The sequence below is a fragment of the Triturus cristatus genome, chromosome 3_2 (assembly GCF_964204655.1).
Source record: "Triturus cristatus chromosome 3_2, aTriCri1.1, whole genome shotgun sequence".
Classification (NCBI taxonomy): Eukaryota; Metazoa; Chordata; class Amphibia; order Caudata; family Salamandridae; genus Triturus; species Triturus cristatus.
In genome coordinates this window covers 734424771-734442419 of record NC_140584.1, presented here as the reverse complement: position 1 = coordinate 734442419, position 17649 = coordinate 734424771, and the positions used below count along the sequence as shown (strand labels likewise).

The following is a 17649-nucleotide window of genomic DNA, read 5'->3' as shown; positions in this document are numbered from 1 at the left end:
CATAGCAATGGCATCAATCCGGAGCTCCATAACACACGTCCAAACCCAACGGTGGAAACAAAATAATCTAACAATGGAGCTGATGCCCATGCACATTACCGGCAATAGGTGGAGTCACTGTACTTGGGTTATTCGAGAAGACTTCTTCAAAGAAAAACAACTTGCACACATCAGGGTCTAACACTGGATGGCAGGAGTATCCACACCATGTGTATTTAAACCCACACATGTATTGAACACATGGTTACAGTCAGTGCTTTAAATGGATGGGGAAAAATAAGTGCAGGTGCTCCTTAAAATAGAGGTGTGGCAAGTGGGTGGGGCTAGAGGCGGGGCCAAGGCCATAATATGATCATACATAATTACTTCTGTACCAGTTGCAGCACATATTAAAACACATGAGAAATGCGTTTGTCAAAAAAACAGATTCACTCATTACACAAAATGAAAGTCATGATAGCACTTTCACCCGAATGGTCGTTGCGCACCTGATTGACAGTGCAGGGTCTGTCTAGAGACCCTGTTCTGTTCATCACCGCATGACACAAGCCCTCTCAACCACCTGCAGTTTGGGGACATTCAAATGGGCGCTGCTGGAATCTTCACCAGCAGCTCTGCAAAAGGCTACTTCAGCCGAGTTAATTACAAGCTCCACCGAAGCAGAGCGGCCTCTGCCCTGCACTGGAGGAGAAACCTAACCTGAGCCTGCCGTGCCATGGAACAGGGTACCGGTACTGTCCCTGGCTACAGAGAAGTGCCGGTACTGGCGGCAAAAAAATTCAGAAGTGCCGGTACTCAGTACCGGCCCCTTTAACGCACTTGTTACAGTGAAGCTGGGGGGGCCAGAGGTGTTTGCTTGGGAGGTAAGATTTTTAGGGATTATGGCAGCAGGTAGTTATTGACTGATCAGGCCTGCTGCTTTAATGGTTTTTGTTGTACTTGGATGGAGGGTAAACAATAGTGGAGTTCGAAGAATAAGGCTTTTCGATCAGTCCAGCAAAGCTGAAGACTATGCAGAAAAAAGTGCTGGGAGTATAAACGGACTTTGGGGACAGCAAAGACTAGACTGAGTGTGAAGAAATGGGCTGTATTATATAGTGTGGTTGTGCAACCTCCCCATGTAATACACTTACCAACCTCTTTAGGACCCTTAGGTTTCTCTGTGAACCCTGACCTTGGGTAGCTCTGGCACTGAGCATCAAGGCTTACACAGAGGAACAAGCATAAAGCATTTAAACAGCAGAAAAAACAATTGAAGAAGAAACTGACACTACACACAAGAAATCAGACCCCAATTTATAAAAACAGACAGTATTTTAAAAACAAGCATTTGCAATGCAATAGGTCTCGCATTAGTGAAAGTTTGAGCATTATTATTTGCAACGCCAATAGCTAAAACTTTCAGTAATGCGAGACCTATTACACTGCAAATGCTTGTTCTTGGAGGCACGGATTAAGATGGGTGTATGGAGTTAAGATGATGAAACACACCCAGGAGGGTTGCGGTTTGTTTCTCACAATCGCCGCAGTAACTGCTCTTCACAACAGACAAGCTACAAACCAAAAGGGGTGATGCACAACTGCACGCATTTACTGCTTTACATATTTATCTAACATTCTTATTTAGCGCACTAGCTCCGAAATGAGGAGCTGCTTTGAAATTTGGGGGAATTAGGAGGCTGGATACATTTTTTTGTATGACTATAAGTTGTACTTTGTTAAAACAGTGAACAGCATCTGCACCATCGTCACAAACACATCCTTTAAAATATCTACTTGTATCTTTGCTCTGTAGTTTGTTTTTAGAAATTGGTTATAGTTGAGATGGAACATTGTTTATTATTTATGTTGCATCAGTTTTTAAAAGGGTAAGCAAAACAGAATTACCCCTTACTGCAATAAAGAAGGGGGATATTTATTAATTGATGAATGCAAATCTTCCTGTTTCCTTCAGGCCGCTGTAAAGAAAATAATGGGAGGGAGTAACTTCGCGCTGCAGACCGAGGCAAAGAACTTCGAAAAAGTAATGCACTTTTATGACAGTAGAAAATATCGGAGTCCAAAACACATGAACAAAAAAACTGAAAATGCACTTTTATGACAGTAGAAAATATCGGAGTCCAAAACACATGAACAAAAAAACTGAAAATCTAAGGAGAATACATATAAGTGAGTTTAGCGCATAAAAGATTACAGTAAAAAAACAAGGTAGGAAAAAAGTGCAAAAGACGAATGAAAAGAGGATTTATGTGCTTCCCAGACACCCCGTTTGATGGACACCGCAATGGTTCAGCTGCAGCTGATAGAGCTTACACATGGTGCAGTGCAGCTCGTGCCGCGAAGCCCCTGTGTGACACTGAAGAGTTAAAGAAACAAGTTAACGGTGCAATAAGGAAGTAATCCGTAGAGGGCAAGCTGTTTGGCTCAAAACTTGAATTTGGATGATTGCAGATACACGGAATTTTCTTTTTTTTAAATATATTTTTATGTACTGTGACGGCTGCGTGTTTCCATGAAAATGCAACAGTTAGGTTGCGCGCATGTGACATTTGCTACTTCTCAGAAGTATTTAAATACAGCAGACTTACTTAGCAGCCCCTCGAGCTCCACTGTCAGAGAGGGGGCTGTGATTTGAGGATGTCCGCTAGGTTACAGCACTGCACAGATATTGCATTTTGGTGTGAAATGATTTGAACTGTGGTAGCTGAGACATTTGCATTTTTTGCAAAATGTGGCCACACAGAGTGTTAAGAAAGGGGCAAAATGGGCTGTCACCATATCTGTCCTTTGACACCCTGCTGCTATTGCCACGATAGAGCGCGTTTTTGCCACTAATTAAGTTGCATTTTGTTAAGCGGTGTGTCGGTGAGGGTGGTGGGAGGGCGAAAACAGCGATGGTGAAAGCAACCAGGAAAACATTCCGTTTGTGTGGGAGGGTGCTGGAAGGGCGGAAGCAGGGAAGATTTACACCCATATCGCAAGAAGAAGCAGCAGCTAGAGGATTAGCACATTAACACAATCCCGCAAATGGTGCGCGCGAGAGCGCGCACCAGGGGTTGATCATTTAAAACACGTCGCCCCAGAGATGCGGGAGCTGCTGGTGTGCGCGCGCGGTTGCTTGCAGCAGCATATGTTTCAATTATCGCGCCCGTGTCTGGGCACGAAAATTGGAAACATATGCTGCTGCTGCGCGTAACCGCAAGCATTAGGCCGTGGGCGTGCATATTGGTGGGACAAAAAGAGGCTCCGGCCAATTGCGTGCTGTCTTTGTTAAAAAGATGCACGCAAAGACCAATAGCCTGGGCCAAAACTACATGCACACGCGCGAGCGTGTGGTGGATTTCGGAAAGCCCTTACAAAAAGTCTTCGCTAGAACAGTGCATGCGCTGTTACAGGCTCGACCTAATAATTTAGACACTAGAACGAATAGGATGTAAAAGAGGATTTGGCAGATATGGATTCTACAAGAAATAGTCAATCAAAGCATTTTTACTCAACTGCGAACAAGCCATGGCAAATTCAATGAATATGTCAGATACTTTTTCAAGGAAAACTTGCGCAAGAGTCAATACGGTCAATTACGAGTACTTTGGATGACCAATTCCTGTAGCGAGCTAGTCAGGGGGTCTAGCACAGTCCTTAGAAACAGTTACTGCCACAGAAAAAAGCAGTCTTCAAGCAGATCCAGGCACTTTATCAGTGTTGCAATGGATTTCTATAGAGGGGTCCTGATGCAAGGGATGAAGGATGCTGAAAATGCTTCAAGGATGCTGTCGATGAGACACGGTCGAAGGGGGCCTTCCTGTAGGCACTCCACAAAGATGGTGCGCGGGCCCTGGTTGCAGAGTTGATGCCCCACAAGGTCATCTTTGATCTGGCCGAAGTCCAGTCGCCACTGGGAAACAAGTTGCCCAGTGTAGCAGTAACAGGCCCTTCGACAGTACTCGGGTCTTGGTCTCTGGTACTGTATGGTGGTGTTGGTAGTGGTTAAAAGACTTAGGGCTATTAACATGCCCCAGAAGGCTGTTGTGTTCGTGTGATGCAAACCAGAGGCCAGTCGGCTGGTCCCTGGACTCTCTTGACTTGACTGGGCTCTGGAGACAGCTCCATGAGCAGGACATAGCAGACACAGTCCCTCTCTCCGCTAGCTACCACGTGCAGTAGGAGCAGCCTCTCTTTGCTGGTCTCTGGGTACACCAGGGTCGACCTTCTTTGGTCCTTCTTCCAAGTCAGTTAGTAGAGAGGTCTGGGTGCCATGGATGCCCCCCTTATCCTCAGAAAGTGCCCTCAAGTCAGGATGCGGCTGGTAGTAAATGGGCTACCAGGGTCCCTCCCATCTGGTGACCACTTCCTGTGGAGTGTGGCACCTGACTATCCCAGGATGCTGCATTCTGCCCACTCCCAAGATAGCGAGACCCCTCTCTCGGTGTTCTGACCTCACTAGCCCACCCATGGGGTGTGGCTACTTCAGGACTACAAGCCCCTGAGGACAACTCCCTGGCCTGCAATCTCTCATTGTTCACTTTCCTGAGAGTCGTTGGCACGTCTCTCCAGGAGCGCAGAAAGCTCTTTTGTGGAACAGGCTCCATGTGTGCCCGGGAAGGCACATATGTTTTAAAGGCAATAAAGTGGCAGTTTTGTAAAAGCTGCACCCTGCAACGAGTTACTTTAACTTCAATGAGGGATACGAGTCGGGCTTAAAGTAACAAGTTGTTTGATACCTCGAAGTACCCACTTTGGTTGCACTGTTCGGGAGTTAGCATAGCTGCATGGTCAGAGTGTAACCCTGTACTCTCCAATTGGGCAACCAAGTCTTTCCACAGTAAAAACTGTAGTTTTACGTGTGTACTGTAAGGACATTTAAAAGTCATGTCCTGCCTTAGGACTTGGTAGGCCTGCCAGATGGGTGACTTACACAAATGTACGGAGGAAGTAGTGGCTTTGCCATTGCTTTCAATGGTAAAGTCGGGCTAGCAGTGCACAACTGCTCTACCAGTCTGCAGTGGTGTAATGGGTACTCGTTTTATGTGGGGAACTTTAGGGTGGCACAACCAGTGCTGCACCCCTGGTGTAACCTTTCAACTTACATGCCCTGGTTACCAGGGTACCATATACTAGGGACTTACAGATAAGTTAGCCTTTTCCAATTGAGTACAGCCAACTTGATATACACTTTAGGGTCAGGGCAAGGGCACTGCAGTCTGTTTAGCAGGCCAAAGTGCACTCTGAGTTGATAAACTAGTAGCATCAGTCGAAAAAGAGGCAGTTCCTTACACTGAGGTTTTGGAATGGCACACGTCCAAGACTATGTTTACCCTGGAAGAGTTTGAAAACATGAACAAATATATAATATAAACTATCTGAAATCTGGTGATCAAATCAAGTAAAAGGAAAAATTGGCAAGAGGAGTTCAGTCGCAGGTCCAGTCTCAACATACAGAGCTTGTGCCAACTGTAGACGCAGCATTGGTACGCCAGAAGAATGATGCTATGATGGTTTTGCTAGATATACTCACTGGGTGCAAATTACAATTAAGCATGAAAATGTTCTAGTAGAGTTATTCATGGGTCATCATCTTGAAGAGTGGCGTTTTTAATTAACATATCCTGAACTTAAAGGAGGAGAGTGAAATAAAGGCTAGTTTGAGAGGTCTAGGGCATCACTTGGAGCTTGAACGGAAACATCGGAACAAAGTTTGGACGGCTTCATATCTAGAGTTGCATACGCTGTGAGGTCACCAGGTATGCTCTCCACACACAATCTACTTCCCATAAGCCCTCTTGCTTCCGGAGCAGTCTGGGAAACCATGGAACAAGCATGGAAATCCAGAAAGAATTTAATAGAATTCAGCCCATCTGTTTTACTTGTTTCTTAAACCTTACACTCCACCCTGTCGAATCTCCCAACTCTAAAACCCTTGAAACTGAAAGACATATTCCACACCTGCTGTACTTTCTCTTTAACAACCAGGGTCACCACTGTTATGCTAAGTGTAGTTGCCTAACACAGGGCCAGGGTAGGCAAGGAATACCTTGGGCACTGTTGTAAATAGATGTAACATCCACTTCTCCTCTCCCCAAGATATTCAGGTCAGCCACAACTATGACATTTATTTAAATAAATTTGGTGATGAATGGCTGTATTTGACAAAAGACATTCACGTTTAGCTTCATGAAGGTGTCATGTTAGTCCAAATACATTAAATGTCTTTACAGACGCCTAAAAACGATAGCTGGAATTTAACCTCATCCCTAACTGCAAACATTGTCCCTTTGGGTCAACCCTCAGTCCTCTGAACAGCTTAATCAGAAAACCTGATGATTTTGTGTGCAGAAGAAGCAAAGAAAACAAAGCCCACTTCTAGACATATTGTAGAAAATGCACAATGCTCCAATATAAACATACCCAACAGTTTTTCTCCCAACATATTTAACTGATCTTGGTTGAGTCCCCTTTTTGTTACAGATGAAAACTGCCAGCTCAAAATATCAGACAGCTGAGACCATCTTGCAGCTGGTGGATTCAGAAAGAAGGACAGATTCTAAACAAAAAAAAGGCCACCATTAGCACTACAAAAAGGATATATGCGAATGTGTGCTAATACATTAAAAAAGAAAACTGAATAAGACAACAAATGAGGCGTCACAAACAAAACATATCAAATGTTCTTCAAATTTCTACAAATAGTACACAGGCCATGCTGTCTTTCACCAACAATCACAACCATGTGGAACACAAACACAGAGCACCTTTATTTACACCTTCTCCCTTTTGTGACATTCATAAACAGTTGCTGTCCTAGGGTATGCAATGACAATATACGGTGGCTTTGGCTTAATTAGTTTAATAGTATTTCTTTTATTTCATTATTATTTAAACTAGTTTTTTTCCCAGCACTGCTAAGGTGGAAGGAGTCCTGTCTTCAGGAGGGGAGCATCAGAGCTCCAGTTTCCTACTCCCTCATCACTTGCCTTTTTTAACTTTAATTCCGTATTCAGGCTTCCACTTTCCCCAAACTGAAGGGTTACTCAGTGCAGCTGGCGGCATAGATGAACACAGTACATGTGCCAATGTTGTACTAAAGATAAGCCAGACAAGGCCTGTCAGTAAGCACATCAGCATATCTGTGTGTAAGAACACAATTCCTGACCGGATCGTGTTGATAGATCATAATCTGGACATGTGAAACCTTGCCACTAGTGTTCTGCCTCTGATACTATCCTTTCCAAATAGACTGACTGAACATTTAGGGTTGGGTTATGAGAAGGTGCAGCAGCCTTATTAATCCACACAGTCACCTCATAGCAACTTATTCCTTTCTCCTAGGCTGAGGTAATGATGAATCCATTATTCTCACCACTCTATCCTATGCTTTTTCTTCTATCACCTGCTTTATACTTTCTCCTCTGTCACCCTCTTGGCATTGCCAGGTACTATGAACATTCTAGCCAGTTTATAGGCGCCTTATAATGCTTTAACTATGAATGATCTACTTCTTGGCAACTTTAACATATGGGTGGATCTAGCTTGCTGCATTAATGTTCAATACTTGTTACAGTCTCTACAAGTAATCAGCACCCAATTCAACAACCTTTCCTCCTAACAGGCCACCCTTTAGACCTATTTTTTTCCAGCTCTCCCACTCTTGTCACAGGAAGGTTTTCTTCACATCACCCTTTGACTGATCACTATGCCATTATATTAATAATTGATTTGCTTTCACTCCAAAGTCCCCACTTTTTTTTAATTTCTAGTTTTCAAACTTGGTCTTGATTATTTTTCTGTGACATAGCCATCCAATTTTATCTAGCCTACCTTAATTGATAGTCTATCATACATACCCCAAGCCAATGTATGGCTATTAACTACTTTCAATGACTTAACTTTTGAATATCTCTACTTTTAAAAGATCTCACTCATCAATGGACTTGGTGCCATAAAATCAGCATACACGCAGAGGTACTATAGGCAGAAAAACTACCATCCTAAAGTTGTACATTTAGCGGAACTAGAAATCTGATAGAGAGCTATCTTTTCTGCCAGAAGTCAGTATTTTTTTCTAACATGTCTAAAGTAAGTTTACCTAAAAAAACAATCAGGGTCTTGGCTAATCAGCAGCAAGGCTTAGCCTAATTAACAAAACAAAGAGAGCTGCCAGTGCTGCCCATTATTTAACACCAATTTAAATTTAAGGTGTGGTCAATGAAACGCCACACTAAAGACTTCTTTTTCTGTCTGATTTAATCTTCAAGCATTTAGATTTATAAAAAACAACACATAACACTACATTGTGCCCCAAGCGAAAAATCTAAACTTACAGTGATAAACATTAATACAAAATTCATTTTTTTGGTTTTGACAAAGAAGACATAACAAACCTATTTGTACAAAAAAACATTAAGTACATCAGTCATACCCATTCAAACCACTCATATCCTGTACAAATTACAATAAACCGCAAACATTGAAGAAGGCCATCGATGCAATGGAACTCAGTACTCTCTATTTTAGTTAAACTAAAAGATTGGCCTAAGTTTAGATTTTTCGCTTGGGGCACAATGTAGTGTTATGTGTTGTTTTTTATAAATCTAAATGCTTGAAGATTAAATCAGACAGAAAAAGAAGTCTTTAGTGTGGCGTTTCATTGACCACACCTTAAATTTAAATTGGTGTTAAATAATGGGCAGCACTGGCAGCTCTCTTTGTTTTGTAAAGTAAGTTTAGGCATTGGAAGCTTAGTGATTGTGTGGCTAAATAATGCACCATTAACCCCGCCCTCGAAGTCTTATGGAAGGAGAAATATTCCTTTTTTCTTTCCAAAATCTATAGCATTTGCAGAATTATTGCTATTTTGTACTTTCCTGCCATTTCCAAATTCTCACCTCACCAGTCTTGTCCACACTTTTACCATTCCCTATTGCTCACTTAGGAGAACATCATTAAAAGTACTTGTCTTCAATAACCCTGGGTTACCTTATGACCCCTGTCCGGTTTATCTCAAGAAAGAGGTCACAAATGCAGCCCCGATTTTCTCCTATCTTACTCTCTCAATAGTGATCACTTGTGTTCCTACTTGGCTTAAATAAGTCACTTTTACTTTCCTACAGAAAAAACACAATATGCACCATATTACTATGAAAAAGTATGCCTTAAATTACTTCTACCATTACAAGTTAAAAGTCTGACATTTTTTTATGAATTTGCACTTGTCTCACTATCTAGAAGACAGTGTGTTTTTGGATGGTCAAAGCTGAGGGAGTCTCCATTCTCCACTTTAAATCTGACTACATGCCACTATCCTGCGGTGTCCCTCACATCTAGACAGCATAGCACTAATAGCAACTTAAATTTGTTAATTTGGGTTTTCTTTTTATGCTTATGACGCCAAGATAAAGGATTGGACAGACAGAAATCAGTTTTTTGCATTCCTAGTTCCTGCCACAGTAAGGCAACAGAATAGACGAGCATTCTCTAAAACTGAATTCTGAGAAAACAAAGCTCTTTATTTTGGATGACCCATCATTGTTTTGGGCCATTGCACGGCAGCCAACAACTTTGTGCATCTCCCTGCTCCTGCCCTTAAAGTAGACAAAATGCAATTTTTGACCCGGCACTAAGATTTATTCTCGACAAGTGAACAAGGTCACTATCTCCTTTCTCCTCTTGAAATTTCTTCATAGGCATTTCACGTGGCTAGGTTAGGTCCGGGAAGAAACACTGCCATTTTACATGCACACGTTTCTTAAGTTGACTTCTTTTTTACACAATGGCTTTTAACAAGCATCTGCTTGCGTGACAGTGCAGGATTAGTTTCTCTTAAGACACATTGCTTACAATTCCACTTCGTAAGTACACTATTACGACACCTTGAACATATACTACAAGGCCTGAACACACATTTTGCAAATGTTGTTGCTCGTTATTCGTCCATGAGGCAAAATGGCTATCAAAAGAAAATAAACAATGTCAGATTGGCTGAAGCCTCCACACAGAAGTATGGATACTGTTATTATAAATACACATGCAGAACACGTTACTTACCTTTGATAACGCCTTATCTGGTAGAGACAGGATCTAGCTGCTGATTCCTTATCTTCAAGTCCTCCTCAGGTGCTAGACTGGATCCGGAAATATTTTCAGCAGTACCGCTGCGCGTCGGTAGAGATCGTCGAGCGGCTCCTTAGCGACATCGTCTCCAGAATGTCACGTCAACAGAGTCCTTATAAGCCCTCCCCCGACGCACTGACATCAGTTTCTTCTGTGACTATTTTCGTTGACCTACATAGAGAAACCTTCTCTGGAAACAGTGTGCCAAAAAGGAAAAGATCTTGTATCAACAAGTACAGATTGAAAGAACTGTAGTAGTATGCAAAGAGGAGATCTTGGAGACCACAGGACCCTAAGTTCGCAGAGCAGGGAAGATGGGTGGGTCAATAAGGAATCTGCGGTTAGATCCTGTCTCTACCAGATAAGGTGTTACTGAAGGTAAGTAACTTGTTCATCTGATAGAGACATCTACCTGCAGATTACTCATCTTACAATCACATACCCAAGCAATACCATCCTTGGAGGAGGGGCTGCGAAATGACCTCACAAAATAACCACAATAGGAGAAGTTGGTCCAAAAGATAGAAGGAACCAGACTCAAAACCAAAAAGGAAGGAGCATACAAAGCGTGGTCAGCCGCAGCGAACACATAGAACAAATAAAAGAGCACTCACCAATCGTCTCGGAAACTATCCTGCGAAACAGATTCGAAAGAAGTGAACTCCTATAATAGAGTGATGGAGATAAAAGAAAGGGAGAGCAATACATGCTGGAGAGCATGGCTAGAAAAACAACATACAAAACAACAGATGATGGACAGAATGCAGAACAATGTCATACATTCACCCCAGTACAAAGATCTGGGACGAAATCCATCGTTTTTTTGCTCACCATGCCATTCCAGTTTGAACCCAGCCTTATGCAAATCAGTCTTGACCCTGTGCCTCATGGGAACAGTCCAGCCCGAACTGCCAAGCCAGGTCCTCCCTGGACTAGAAACAAGCATCCTAGGACCTGTTTCGGGGTTTCACCCCTCTTCAGCCAGGATAGCTTGATTCCAGTGACATGGAGAGCACGAGACCCACGTCTGGGCATACCCGTCCCACTCGGGGTGACAAATGCAAAAACAACAGTTGATGGACAGAATGCAGAACAATGTCATACATTCACCCCAGTATAGATATCTGGGCCTAAATCAGCACTCCGTCCATCATCTCCTTGTGTTTGCTTTGTTCGCCCTAAGTTGGCAGGGTATGCCCAGACGTGGGTCCCTTGCTCACTTTGTCACTGGATTCAAGCTAGCCTGGCTGATGAGGGCTGTTAGCCCGAAACCGGTCTCAGGATGCTTGTTTCCGGTCCAGGGAAGACATGGCTTGGCAGTTCGGGCTGGACTGTTCCCATGAGGCACAGGGTTGAGACTGATTTGCATACAGCTGTGTCTGAACTGGGGTGGCAAAGTGAGCTAAAGAATGATGATGCATTCAACTCAGATCTGTGACTGGGGGTGAGTGTTTGAAAAGTTTCAGCACTCCGTCCATCATCTCCTTGTGTTTGCTTTGTTTGCCCTAAATTGGCAGGGTATGCCCAGACGTGGGTCCCTTGTTCACTTTGCCACTGGATACAAGCTAGCCTGGCTGATGAGGGCTGTTGGCCTGATACCAGTCCCAGGATGCTTGTTTCCAGTCCAGGGAAGACATGGATTGGCAGTTCGGGCTGGACTGTTCCCATAAGGCACAGAGTCAAGACTGATTTGCACATAGCTCTGTCTGAACTGGGGTGGCAAAGTGAGCTAAAGTATGATGATGTATTCAGGACTCCGTCCATCATCACCTTGTGTTTGCTTTAGAAAAACAACATGAACAGTAAAAGAAACTGCTCTTATAGTGAGAACTTTGATATCTATCTATCCATCTCAATAGATAGATGTATATATCTATCTATTTACAGGGATAGATATATATATATATCTATATATGCACTACTGGCGGTCGCCAGTAGGTAGTTATAGTTAGGACCTAGTTTCCATAGGAAAAGGATTTTTGACTTGGATATAACTTTGGCGTCGTTTGACCAATCTACATGAAATTTTCCCAAAAAAGTGTCAAGGTGGGTTCTATTGTTATGGAAAGTTTGGGGGTGATCTGTGCAGTGGGGACCGAGAATTTTGGAGCGCAAAAAAAGGTTGCGTTTGTAATGTTAATTCCCATATGAACCTTTGGCCACACCTACAGCCCGAACTACTGAACGGACTTACACCAAATTTGGCAGGGAAGTAAATGTCGGTTCAAGGAAGTGCCTTTTGTTTATTTGGTGTAAATCCGTTCAGAAGTTGTTGAGAAATGTAAGTTTAAAATTATAGTGATATCTCTGGCCGCAGATATATTGCAGTGGTTTCGCGATGAATCACGAATGCATGTGCCAACGGGAATGCTATGATTGGCTGGACGCAAACTGAATAGAAAGTTGCGGCCAACCTTTTATCTCTCGTGAATGGTTCCCAGGGCTGAACATTTGTGTGAAAGTCCACATAAGGGGTCAGGGTGAGGATACTATGACCCCAAGGTTGAAAAATGGGGTTGTTAGTGACACAAGTTGTGTCCAAAATGGATTTTTATTGTCACACGCAATATTCGCGGCGACAATGCAACCACCAGTACACCCCCACCGGGTACCATTGCTGGGACAGCGCAACTATCAACGTTGTCGCAAATATTAGATAAAATATTTTTAAAATATATAAGTTAATCATTAAAAATGCATTGTTATAGAGATATTGATCAATGTTTTTATAGAGTTATTTATATAGTGAGTTATCTATTGTGATGGTTTGAATTAATTATATAGTTATCACTTTTAAATGTGGTGGTGGCTACTGAATTCCTGCTTTTGCTTTCCGCTTTCACAACATAAAGCATGGGGATTGCAATGACCAACACCATTGCGATCTCCGGCCTCACCGCAAAAACGGAAAATAGGTTTTAGAGTTGGTTGTTCTACAAATACATTCGTAAACATGAATTTGAAGTGTACAGTAATAAACCCCTAGTGTGCAAAATACTGTAATATGTGTGCATATATGTGTTGCAATCGTCGCAGTTAACGATGTCATCGCGAAGTCCCGAATAACCGCGAAAATGAAAAGCTGGACTGAAAGATAGTTTTTAAAGAAACTTAGTAGAAACATATAAGTTTAAACATGCTTTGAAAGAAGTATGCATATAGTAATATGTGTAGGGCAATGTTCAGAGTGGATTTTTTTACATATTATTTTTGAATGTGTTGGTGGCCATTGGATGTTTGCTTTAGTTTTCCATTTTCGCAACGTGTCCATGGGGGTCGCAATTACCAACGTCATCGAGACTTTCGCTGTCTTCGCGAAAACGAATAATAGTGTTTAAAGACATTTTTGACTACAGACGTCACCGCAATGAAGTCGGTAGTCGCTAATATAAATTTCTTTTGTAAAGGTGGTTTTCTCCTAGATTGATCACAGAAAGAAAAGATAAGACCATATCTTACTAAATATTTAACCTTAAACTTTATCCAAAAATGTCTTTAAGTGTATTTTTCAGTATGTGACATACATTTACTGATCACAGATTCTCCACAGTAAATGTGACAATGTTTTGCCGACTCACAAATTTGTTAAAAATAACACCAGCTAGTAATGTACATTCTGATGAACACATACCAAATCAATATATGAGTATCTATTATAAATGTAATATCCAGTATCCAATTATAGAAAGAAAATATATAGAATCCTTAGAAATTCACTGAAAAAAACAAAGGTTACATGGACGTTCTAGTTAGGAATTAGCATTTAAAAAACCTTCGAAATTCCCTACAAAAAAACAAAAGTACAGGGGCGTTATAGTTAGGCTGACATTTTACTCATACAAAACAAGAGAAATTCAGCAGCTATAGTTAGGTTAGCTAACTATAACTCGCGCCTCTGCAATGTACTGTTATTACCTCACATATTACATCATTCATGACATGTCATTCTCCAGAATATGTAACGGAGACGCTTACTAAAGAGAAGGAAGGAAACAGACTAGTAGAACCAAGAAGGTTCAACCAGGTCCCCAAGAAGGGTGTAGGTAAAATGCACCGACGTACACCGTACAGAAGGCCAGACGACCATATGTGCAAAACACACAAATAAATACCTGAAGTAAAAGACATCTACAAGAGATCCATTTGAGAGATAGGTAAATACATGCAGAGACATATACATCCAATATAAATGCATACTAGGATAAATATGCATATAAAAACAGATATTCTCGTAGACACACAAGGTATACAGGGTACAGCAAAAGTGTATCAACTCCTCTGAAGGCAACCCATGTCCTCTGCTACTGAGCGGGAGGACGAATAGTTGAGGAACAAAGGACACTCCAAGAACAGAGGTAACCAAGGAAGAATAGAGATGATACATCCTACCATAGTAAAAAAAGTTATGACAGTAACTGAGGTGGAGACAGAAAGACAAGCTGGAAAACAGCAACACAATGCCACATAAGAGTAGGAAGCAGAAGGCATTGCCCACTATAGGAACCAAGGGCAACCATTTAAGAACCAATGCCACCGACTGAGGAAGGATGCCAGCAGGCGGCAACAGGTTAAACAAAGAATAAACAGCATGTGGAAAGTCCACTATGAAGAAGAAGACAAAGAAAAAGAAGAAAAAGAAAAAAGAGAATGAAGGGAAAGAAGAGCAAGAAAGAAGAAAATAGAGAAAGAAAGGAGAAAACGAAAGAAAAGGAAATAGAAGAGAAAGAACAAAAAGAAGAGAAAGAACAAAAATTAAAAAAAAAAAAGAAAGAGAATCAAAAGAAAGAGGAGCAGAAGCAGCAGCAGAAGAAGCAGAAGCAGTAGCAGAAGCAAAAGAAACAGAAGCAAAAGAAGCAGAAGGATCAGCAGCAGCTGAAGAAGACGATGATCCCCAGGGTGAAACAAATGGCTGACTAAGGGCAAAAGATAGTCGATTTTGACAAGCACATATTGTCCAACCCATAGAAGTATGAAAAACAGGTAAGAAACCTGACCAACACTCCATTGAGACCTGAGAAACAGATAATAAGCCTAACCAAGGCTGTATACAGAGTATGAGGGGAAAAAGACCCAGGAAGGAGGAAAAAGGAGGAAAAAGCCTCCAACATTAGATGAAAATGCAGAAGCTGGAGAAATACATAGTTGGAGAGAAGATAGGATATGCCCAAAGAAAATACTCCCATCAAAAAAGGGGGGTAAACAGAACCTCCCCTATAGAAAGACAACACCATGAAAGGCGGGAGTGTAATACAGAGCTGTGAGGGAGAGAACAGTATCTCCACCGATGAAGAGGGAGGAAAGATACAAGAAAGAAAGGTAAACCTAGCCTCCTGAAAATAAGGATACCAATATATGGATCCTGACAATCAAAGGGAACTGGTGTACTAGAGGAACAAAACTGAAAAGAACAGCAGACACAACAGCTACCCCACGGGTGCAATGGCAGATATGTATAAAAATAAAAATAAACACATGAAGCAACAGCAGTAGTTGTAACCCAATTAGGTAAGTAAGAACACCTAAAGGGTAAAAAAAAGATACAAATATACTTAACTGCTTAAGATAAACAGCATAAAGCGCACATAAAAGTAGAAAAAGGCCTTACACAAAAAAGCGGTACCCAGATACAAGACAAACTAATACGCCAAAAAGATGCTGATTCCACGAGGGCATTAGGAAAAATGAATGCACCGTGAGGTGGATTTGTGGAACCCAGCCCAATCCAATAAGAACACAAAGATGAGTAGGAGAAACTCGCAAACGTTACTGAGACCAAAGAGTCTGTCTGCCTGTGGTACTATTATCACCCATATGGCAATAAGGAGAATAGAAAAAAGGAAGTGGAAGTCCCTATATGAGATACTAAGTGCATAGGTAGTTCACAAAATGCCCCTAAGGCATACAAAATAAGATCCCCCAAGACAAGCAGGGAATAAAGCTATAGAACATCCACACAACATAAACAGAATACCCGCCATAGATTAAGCACTAAGGTAGAAAAAAATCAAGCAGCAAAAAAAAGCTGTAATAACAGGTTCGCACGAGAGCGCAAAGTAAGGTATGCTCCAGATGTCTGGAAACTAAACCAGTCACAGACTGCACAAATTAGAAGCACACAGAAACATCACATTAGTTGTAACCCTGGAAGGGAGAGAAGTACCTTTGCCTTATGAAGGCCGACAAGAGCCCAAACAAGGGCAAACAAATTGTCTCTGACAAACCTAGTACAACAATAGAGTTAAGACTCAGTACCACCATGACTATCTCTGAACCAGCATAAAGCCGAATCAGCATGTGCGCCAAAAAGGGAGGTATTATCAAAAGGCATGTCAATCAAAGTAGTCTGCACAGCCTCCGAAACCCTGGAAGTTTGCAACCACGCATGCCGATGTAGAGCTATGGAAGAGGACATAGCATGACCAACAGAATCGGTGATCTCCATACCAAAGCAGATGCTAAGTGTGGCAGCTTGTTGCACATCTCATACCAATGGAACAAGACCATTCCAGGTTTCCTACAGAAGGGAAGGCAAGAGGCACTCCAATGAGTACCACAAGGCATGGGAGAATCGGGTAAAGACACAAGAAATGTTCAGAGATTGCAGGGGAGAGCTAGAAGAAGAGGAAATGTGACCAATCTGTTAATTCTATTTTTGGGTCATCACCTTCCTACCACAAGCGTCAAATATCCTGGCCTCTCTTTGCGGAGGGACAGAAGGGATACATTTAATATTTTGATTGGCTTAAGTAGCCTGTACCACAAAGCTCTGATCAGATGGATGTCTAAAAAGACAGGACGGATCCTCTGGGGCCGGGCGATGCCTGTTAGAAATAGAGTAATACACAGGGAGCCCTGTTTCAGGTTTAGCTCAAGCACCCAAGAGGATATCAAAAAGACAGTTACTATTAGGAAGGACAGGCTCTACGTTAGACTGATCTGGATGCAAAATGCCAAGTAAAGGGTCTGTTGACAATTCTATAGAAAAAAGTTGTAAATCCAATAAAACCAAAACTCGATTGAGCATGTCCGCCAGAGGAACACGCCTTCATAGTCAAACCAGGAGACAAGAGGCTGGAGAAGATTCTAAGCCACCGGCGTCACCCAAGCTGGACCAGCTGGACCGCATAGGAGGTTGAACCATGTCCAAAACGGGGTGGGGACACACCACACCTTTCTTAGTATGTCCACAGCTATGGCACTCAGAAGAAAAAAATGGATGAAGGGAGTCTGAGACGGTCGGTTCCATCGGTACTGCATCTGATGCCATAATCGAAGCCGGTTGACACCGAGAAGGTGACACCTCAATGTCAGAAGGAGTATCGGTCAATGTCGACGGCACCACCATTGGAGCCGGCAGACAAGAGCCAGAGGCTGACATCAGAGTCAGCAGACCAAAAGCAGGAGGCTAAGGTGGTAGCTTCAACGGGCTGTGCACCGATGTCGCTAAGGTGTCAGAAACAGGAGGCCGGCCTGAAGCCAAGGGCGAACCCGCTGAAGAGAATTAATTGAATTTTCTCATCTGGTTCAAAGCCGCCCCAACCC

The 17649-nt window shown here is 42.4% G+C and overlaps 1 protein-coding gene across 5 annotated transcripts in view; it reads right to left on the bottom strand.

Annotated features, from left to right (window-relative positions):
• Nucleotides 1-17649, bottom strand: part of STAT1 (signal transducer and activator of transcription 1) — a 543237-nt gene that overhangs the window by 269768 nt on the left and 255820 nt on the right. For all 5 annotated transcript variants that reach the window (XR_014979978.1, XM_085648786.1, XM_085648787.1 and 2 more), the window contains exon 17: nt 6406-6541. Coding sequence is in view for 4 of the 5 variants with exons in the window: in XM_085648786.1 (XP_085504912.1) it covers nt 6406-6541 (136 nt within the window). In the remaining variant the exon portion in view is untranslated. The remainder of the gene's footprint in view (nt 1-6405; nt 6542-17649) is intronic.